This window comes from Giraffa tippelskirchi, chromosome 11 (genome assembly GCF_054371585.1).
Source record: "Giraffa tippelskirchi isolate mGirTip1 chromosome 11, T2T-mGirTip1v1.2.pri, whole genome shotgun sequence".
Lineage (NCBI taxonomy): Eukaryota > Metazoa > Chordata > Mammalia > Artiodactyla > Giraffidae > Giraffa > Giraffa tippelskirchi.
The window spans coordinates 78,029,836-78,038,119 of NC_137285.1; the positions used below are offsets into that span (position 1 = coordinate 78,029,836).

The 8,284-nt window shown below is 54.3% G+C and overlaps 1 protein-coding gene and 1 long non-coding RNA gene across 2 annotated transcripts in view; one reads left to right on the forward strand and one right to left on the reverse strand.

The window, feature by feature from the left end:
- The window catches only part of LOC145527776 (uncharacterized), a 681,763-nt gene that overhangs the window by 88,618 nt on the left and 584,861 nt on the right, over window positions 1–8,284 (forward strand). The window contains exon 13 of the long non-coding RNA XR_014069857.1: window positions 2,987–3,098. This is a non-coding gene — a long non-coding RNA (uncharacterized LOC145527776). The remainder of the gene's footprint in view (window positions 1–2,986; window positions 3,099–8,284) is intronic.
- On the reverse strand, window positions 5,121–6,936 carry LOC145527724 (uncharacterized). The gene is made up of 3 exons (XM_081545789.1): window positions 6,737–6,936; window positions 6,025–6,337; window positions 5,121–5,767 (listed from the first exon to the last, which is right to left on the reverse strand). Exons 1-3 carry the CDS (start codon window positions 6,869–6,871, stop codon window positions 5,145–5,147), a joined length of 1,071 nt encoding a protein of 356 aa, XP_081401915.1. The 5' UTR covers window positions 6,872–6,936; the 3' UTR covers window positions 5,121–5,144.

An 8,284-nucleotide genomic window follows, 5' to 3' on the forward strand; every position in this document is an offset into this window, starting at 1 on the left:
CCAAACCTTCCGTCCTTTTCCCCCTTCTGGGGTGGAAGGGCGCTGTCATTGCTTCTACCTTCGAGACAGATTGAGGAAAAGTCTGGACCATCGACTCCTTTCCTCTCTTTGGTTCCGTGTCTCTCTCTGGCTGTGTCCCTCTCTTTTCCTTTCTCAATTCCGTCTGTGTCTTCCTCTTTCTCTCTCGTGTGTGGATGGATGGATGGATGCTAGGGATGCACATGTATATGATTAGATGAGGGTTATGTTTTAGGGATAGGTTAGAGGGAGAGAAAGGCTTTAGGTCAGAGTTGGTCATGGGGGAAGGGTCAAGGGTGGTGGTGGTGTTTCTTGGAATCTGAGTGCTGTGCATTCTTCGTCTCTTTCCATATGAACCCCTTCTCAGATACACCACTTGCAAGGAGTCTCTCGTGTTCCGTTTCCTATCTTTTGCATTTGTGAATGCTTAGCTTCTCTGTTGTGAAGAGGTTCCATTGGATGGAAACCCAGTGGTGTACTTCGTTTACCTCTTTCCCTTACTTGAAGAGACCCATTTCGACCTCCGCCCAGCAAATGGCAAGGAGACTCTGATGTTAAGGAGCCTTTGACCTACGCTTCTTTCTAGCTATCTCATGACATCAGTCTTTAGGGTGAGGTTTTTCCCCGATATTGAGGTGGTATGAGATCAAAACCAATAGCGTTCTTCAGATGTAGCTGTCTGGTTTTCCCATGGACATTGATTGAAGAGGCTTTCCTGTTCCCATTTGGATATTCTCCCCGTCTGTGTCAGAGATGAGTTGACCATGGATGCTGGGGTTTGTTTCTGGACCCTCAACTTTATTCCATCGATCTGGATCTGTGTGTGTTGTTGTATTCCCAATAGCATACTGTCCTGCTGCTGCTGCTGCTGCGGCTAAGTCACTTCAGTCGTGTCTGACTCTGCATGACCCCATGGCCTGCAGCCTACCAGGCTCCTCCGTCCAGGACATTTTCCAGGCAAGAGTACTGGAGTGGGTCGCCATTGCCTTCTCCGATACTCTCCTGAGGATCCTAGTTTGGTCGTCTAATTTCCTTTCACACAACCTTGGATGTCCGTATCGGGGCTTTTTCGTCGGATTGTATTGACAATGTAGGCTCCTTTCTGTTTCCGTACCCCCTTTGCAATTCTTTGTTCGGTGTGAAAATGCATTGGCATTTTGGGAGGAATAGCATGGAAGCTGTGGATTGCCATGTGGGGCTGTGACATGATTTTCCCAATAGGAATTCTTTCAAGCCCTGAGCACAGCTTCTCTTTCCAGTGATTGGTGTGGGCTTGATCTTCCTCCTTCCATCTCTCGCCGTTTTGTGAGAACAGGTCCATCCTTCCCTTCTGGGGTAGATGGACTCGTGGGTATCACTTCAGTGAATGGCATTGGCAGTGGGGGTGATAATTCCCTTCTCATTGGAAGACTTTGCTGTGAGTATTAGAAATGCAAGTGACTTCTCTTCCCCTTCCTCCCTGTCCATGTCTCAGAGCCACCGGGAAACAGAGGCCTCATCCACGGTCACACAGGCCTGAGGGGGTGCAACTAGACTGTTGTTTCTTCAGGCCCTCAGTGCTGGACATCATCCGGGATACTCTGTGTGTGTCTTCCTCCGTCTGGTGTCCCTTCAGACCTTTCCCTAGTTTTCACAGGCTTGTTGTGTTGGCGTTCTTTGTCTGTTTGGAGACACATCCTTGATAAGCTTTGTGTTTCCACTCATTCGTCTCGCGATGTATGACCTGTCTTTTGCTTTTGTCATGAGGTCTTTCCCACAGTAGATATCTTTGATTTTGCAAAGTCCACTGTATTCTCTGGGTTTTTTTTGTGGACTGCCTTTTAGTTTTGTGTGTGAAGACTCAAAGCACGTGTCCGGTTTCTGCTCATTGTTCTTCTAGATTTGTGACAAGTTTTCATGGAAAGTTTGTCTAGGGATAACTGGAAGTGAACTCGGTGTAAGGTGTCCAGTCTCCATCTCCATTCATGTCATCCCCTGCAGTTTCCAATTCCCTGTTCCTGAGTGGTTTTGGAGACCTTGTGGGAAGGTTGGTTGCATTGGAGTTTGCATTTCCACCTTGATTCGATTCACACTGTTCTGCCCTCAGGGACACTGTCAAGGGGGAGTGAGGAGCAGCCTGCACTTCCAGCAGTGACCACACGGTGGGGCGAGTGCTGCTCTCCCCTCTGGGAGCCCCAGGCCACAGGCATCCCAGTGAGGAGCCAGCTCTGTGCTCAGCTGAAAGGAGTTAGTTAGTCTCTCAGGAGCCTCTGAGCCCTTGCCTTTGGATCACCCAGGGTGGGCATTTACTGGGACAGAAAAAATTGCCCTGAATTCCATGGACGGAAGAGCCTGGCTGTGTAGAGTTCGTGAGTTGCCGTGAATCAGACACAACTGAGGACACAAAAATTCAATAGATTAAAACACTTTTTGGGGGTGGGGGGGAGTGAAAGAGGGTGATGTGGGTTTTTTTGTCTTATATAACAGCCAAGGGAAATCTAGTTTAAACCTAAATTCACATAGATGGGAAAGGTATATCTCTCCGTCACCCTATTTAAAAAAAAAAAACCTACTAAACTTTTCTGAAAGTTTATTTAGTAGCTTCCTTGAGCAGTTTACTGTGGAGCATTTTTTTTTTTTTCTGTGACATTGGCCTCATTAAAAAGTACGGTTTGCCTTTACTGGATAATTTTGTTCATTGGTTTCTTAGGGAACCTTGGTAATATTTGAGTTTCCTGGGGAGTATGGTCACATGACCTGGCCCTGGCCAATCGGTGCGTTCCACCTCCCTGGCCACTGTGATTGGCTCCGGGCTGGGGCAGTGCCCAATCGGGGCCCAGGGCCGGGCCTCCCGTTGGAAGCCAGGGGAAGACGAGCTCTCGTCCTGCTGGGGTAGGGGAAGGGGTGGGGCCGGGGCAGGTCAGGCTCCAGCAGTGGGAGGGGCTTGAGGTCCGCCTGCGGCAGTTGGTGACGTTCCTGCTCCCCTCAGGGCAGAGGCGCCGGCCTGAGAATGAGGGCGCTGCTGAGCCCAGGGGCTGGGATGGCCCGTTGCTGCTGTGGTCCCAGAGCTCCACCCGAGACCTGAGGGAAGCCGTCTGCCCGTGAGTCCTCTCCCACTTGTCTGTCAGCTTGTTTGAAGCATGCTGGGTTTTCTGCCCAGCTGGCTAAGGGGAGTCCCTGGAAATGCAAGGGTGTGGGTTTTGGCAGACTTCAGGGAAGACATGCCAGATGAGCCTGGGAGACTCCAGGTTAATCTGGATTCAGGAGATATCTCTTCGGGCCAGCTAGTAATTGTAGGATAAGCCTAATGAGCCTTCAGAGGATGAAGAGAGTAACGTGCCAAGGTAGCAATCGATGTCCTCATTCGAGAGGATGAAGCTGGTGCTCAGAGAAGGGGGGAACTTGGCCACAGCAAGGAGGTGTGCACCCAGACAGGACCCCCCAGATCCGGCCATTGGAGCTCAGGGAGGCCACTGGTGTGGCTTGTCCCTGTGGCAGGGGCCGAGGCAGGCAGCCCACCCTGATTCCTGCGGGGGCCTGACTTGGGAAGTGCCATCTGGTAGCTTTGAGACTCACCAAACCAAATTGCACTGGAGAGAGGAGGGACACCTTCCTTCATCCACCCCCCACCCCCGCCGGATTCCCACATACCCTGACCCCTTTCTCTTGATTTCGGAGCCATTTCCAGAGTCCCGCTCATATGACCTCATTCGAAGTGCACTGTGGACGAGCTGCCATCTGCAGCTGCTACCACAGCAGCCAAGGGCTTTAGCTCCCGACTACCTCCCTTCCTTTGGAACTTGGGGGCCCTCTACTCCCCACTTGCACACCACAGACCTTTGCTGAGGATTGTGGGGACCCTCACTCAGTTTGCAGCACGTTGTAGCCATCCCTGTCCTCCCTTGAAACTCAGCTTGTGAGCTCCTTTGGAGCAGCGTGGCCCACCTGGCTGCAACGGAAGACACAGCTGACAGTGAAACAACAGCTTAGATCTGAGAGCCGGAAAGCTCTGTCAAAAGGGACCTCCCTCTTCACACCGTAGAGGCTGTAGGAGCCGCCAGGCTTTCGGAACCAGTGCTGGGGCCAAAATGACTCCACAGCTGTTTTCCTTCCTGGGGAGGGTTCTGGCTCGAGCGGGAATGGCTCAAGTCTCCTAAGGTTCTGAAAGCCCACTGTGTGCAGATTCACGGTACACAGAGAGGAAAAGGTGGAGTCCTACCCTGGAGGTGGTCACAGCTCACGGATGAGCCAGGCAGGCAGGCAGGCAGGGCATGAGAACACCTGAGCTGCCTTCATGAGTGAATGGTGTGGGGGCAGAGGAAGAGAAGCCGGTCTGCTCCCTCGTGTGGTGCCCAGGGCAGGTTGTCCCCAGAGGAAACCCTTACGACGGTGAGGACTATCACTGCTGTTTCCCAAGGGGTTCCGTCGGTGCGTGTCTTCCCCGGAGCGGTCAGGCCGTCTCTCAAGTACACTGGCCATGGGCATTGCCTCTCCTTGGAACTTCCCATGTGTTTCTCTTTTTTATGGAACAGTGATTTTCTAGAGTGGTTCTGGGCCACAAGGATGTTGGGTCATTTTCTAGCCTTCTGTCATGAAGAACGCTTTCCTGGGCATGGGGGTGGTTTGTTGTTCCAGCTCCCTTTCTTGGCTTCTTTTGGGAGCTGGTGCAACAAGAGGAGCTCAGCCTCTGCCTTCTGGCTGAGATGTCACCCTTCAAACAGCAATGCCTGCCTGGAGATAATGATGGCAGTTGCCAAAAGGGCTTCGTTTGGCACATGGTATCTTGAAAGGACGTACACCGTCCTTTCAGCTATCAAAGGCTAGTTCAAATGACATAAAAATGAGAACTCTCCAATGGAGTCTTACAGTAGGGGGAGAGTCCGAAAAACACTCCTTCAGTCATTTCACTGAGAGTCATTGATTGGGGACACCAAGAATATAGGAAGGAATGCAGAAAGAAAAGATGAAATTGTGTTCAGGATCGGGGGGAGGGATGAACAGGGCGTGCTTGCCTTGAATCCAGGCTTTGTTGGGGGGTGGGGCATAAAGATCGAACGGGTCTGAAACTACAAAGTGGTGATGGTAACACAGTATCACCAGAGTTACACAACAGTGATCCCAGATTGCAACAATGATGAAAAAGTTTACTAATCCCAACTTAAAAAACAAAAATACAGGAAACCATACAAAAAATAAAACATCACCAGAAAGGTGGAAAGAAACCAAATGCAAAGCAGTTCAGGGGAAAGGAACTCCATGTCCCCTGGGGGCAGACCGAGTTGCCGGCATCCACGGTGAGCAGACAGGGATGGAGGCTGCAGAGCCGACCGCTCCCCTGGACGTGGTGTTTCCGGCAAGGGCTCTGGGTCTCTGTCCAGAGCGGGGGCTCTTTCTCCCTGCAGGGCTGGGTGAGTGATCGTGGGCATCTGGGTGTTGCGCGGGAGCCAGGGCAGGCTCTCCCTGCCGAGGCGGTGACTCCTCCTCTGCCTCGGGTTCTCTTGCCAAAGCCCGAGCAGGTAGAGGTGCACGTGGAGGTGGAGGTTCTCGCTGAGGGGGTGGGACATCAGTGCCTGGGGCTGGGGGTCCTGCAGGCACGGAGATCCGATCTGCCCGGTGTGCTGGCCAGTACCCAGCTGGCCTGGTGTCTCTGCGAGGGCAAGTCTCGCTTCTCCATCTGCCCTCGGTGGATCCCTGGGTCCTGCACCTGGAGCCACCACCTCTTTAGGGACAGGTCTGGGAAGTGGAGCCTGGTTCCAGTTGGAGGCCAGTGCTAGAGTTGGGGGAGAAGCAAAGTTTGCCCACAGGCCAGCCTTGGCATGTGCGTACCCCGGGACAGAAACCTTCCAAGAGGTTCCCAAAGAATACCCAGCGTCAGATGTCTTTTGGGACTGAAGTGTGCAAGATGGGGGGCGGGGGGTGTGAGGCCAGCGCTTGCTGCAGGCCCAGCAGCAGCTTTCGGGGACTCGTCCCTGTGTAGCTCAGCACCCCTCCCCACACACTCCCGTGCACCAGCCCCAGCGTCCTCACCTCTGTGCTCTGGCGTGCTGGGCTCCAGGTCCTCCTGGTGCCTCAGAGGCCGGGGTTCTCTGGACTCTGGGTCGGAGCCGGGTGTGCTGAGCTCCGTGGCAGCCTCAGACTGGGCCGCCGGCTGTATCCTGGGCGGTGTCTCGGCAGCAGGCCTTCCCCACCTCCGCGTCTCCCCCGGTGGGGCTGATGCCTCCGTGGGCACGCTGACCTGGAGCCTGCACTGGGCCTCACGGGCGGGCGGGTGGTGCTCCGACCCCTCCCTCTGGGAGCTGGATGGGGTGTCCCCGTCCTCGGCCTCATCACGTGGGAAGCTCTGCAACGACAGTGACCGTCAGCCAGCCATGCTGGGAGTTTTCCGAGCTGGGCCTGGCCAGTGGAGCCGCTGCTTCTGCCTGCTCGAACTTCTCTTCCCAGAAGGGTCAGAGACGTGTGTCTGCTCAGATCCCCACCCGGGAGGAAAGAGACCCATCTGAGGGTGTGAGGTCAGCCTGGCGGGCCGGCGCTGCCCACACTCTCCCCATCCCGCCCAGCCTGCTCTCCCCTGGGGTGTGGACACAACTTGTCCACAGGCTTCTGACCCCACATCCGCCTGGGCTTCCTTGAGGGGGACACAGCCCGAGAAACCCGCATCCCCACACACAGGCAAAGGACCCGGTGTTTCCGGGTGGCATGGGAGAGGTGGCCTGGCCCGGCCTGGGGCTCCCCGTGTTACCTTTCTGTTTCTCCGGGCAAAGGGCCAGAGGCCTCTCGGGGGTGTCCTGAGCCAACGTCGACAGGGTGCCCACGCACACTGCCTGTGAGCTCTCCTGAGGCCCCGGCCTCTGGGCAGGGGCAAACAGCAGAACATCTTGGCAGCAAGTGATCTGGCTGGGGGCTCCTCTCCGCTCTGGAGGCCTGGATACCCGGATTGCGGGTTCTGTTGGGTTCTGTTGCCGGCAGGTGACATCATTTCCTGGGGTTCGTGCTGAGGTCCCTTCCCCAAAACTTCCCAAGGGAATCTCTGGGTTTCTGACTGCTCGATCACCCCCCTTAGGCCATGTGCAGGCACAGTGACACCCACACGGACCAGCCCACAGCCCTGGGGAGGCCTGGGTTCAGCCAGGGCCTGAGCTCCGAGGACCATGCTGCTCTCAGACCAGGCTCCTTCTTCTCATAAGTGGTGTGGCCCTTGACAACCATATGCCCCTCAGGGTTTCCCCAGTCTCTCCATCTGCAGAGTGGGGGTCATTCTCCCATCTGCTTCCTAGGCCTGTCGGCCTACGAGCAGCTCCATGCCTTTCCACCTGGGGCCGATATCACGTGGAGCTCGTGCGCTGAGACTTCAGAAAGAAAGATTCCATCCAGGGCTGACACAGCACAGAATGGGGCAGAACGAGGCCTGGATGCGCCGTGGTACCCAGGAAAAGGCACTCCCCCTCCTGACTGTTTTGAGACCCCGCATCCAAGTTGGAGGACCGAAAGGAAGACTCGAAGGTCTCCCTCTCTTATAGAAAAGAGTAGCCAACTTTCTGGTCCTCTGTTTCCATTGAGATTCTGTTGAAGTGTCCCAGCTCGGCTTCTGCGGGTGGCTGAGCTTCTACTGGCTCCCTGCGTTCTTGTCTTTTCCTCTCCAAACCTTCCGTCCTTTTCCCCCTTCTGGGGTGGAAGGGCGCTGTCATTGCTTCTACCTTCGAGACAGATTGAGGAAAAGTCTGGACCATCGACTCCTTTCCTCTCTTTGGTTCCGTGTCTCTCTCTGGCTGTGTCCCTCTCTTTTCCTTTCTCAATTCCGTCTGTGTCTTCCTCTTTCTCTCTCGTGTGTGGATGGATGGATGGATGCTAGGGATGCACATGTATATGATTAGATGAGGGTTATGTTTTAGGGATAGGTTAGAGGGAGAGAAAGGCTTTAGGTCAGAGTTGGTCATGGGGGAAGGGTCAAGGGTGGTGGTGGTGTTTCTTGGAATCTGAGTGCTGTGCATTCTTCGTCTCTTTCCATATGAACCCCTTCTCAGATACACCACTTGCAAGGAGTCTCTCGTGTTCCGTTTCCTATCTTTTGCATTTGTGAATGCTTAGCTTCTCTGTTGTGAAGAGGTTCCATTGGATGGAAACCCAGTGGTGTACTTCGTTTACCTCTTTCCCTTACTTGAAGAGACCCATTTCGACCTCCGCCCAGCAAATGGCAAGGAGACTCTGATGTTAAGGAGCCTTTGACCTACGCTTCTTTCTAGCTATCTCATGACATCAGTCTTTAGGGTGAGGTTTTTCCCCGATATTG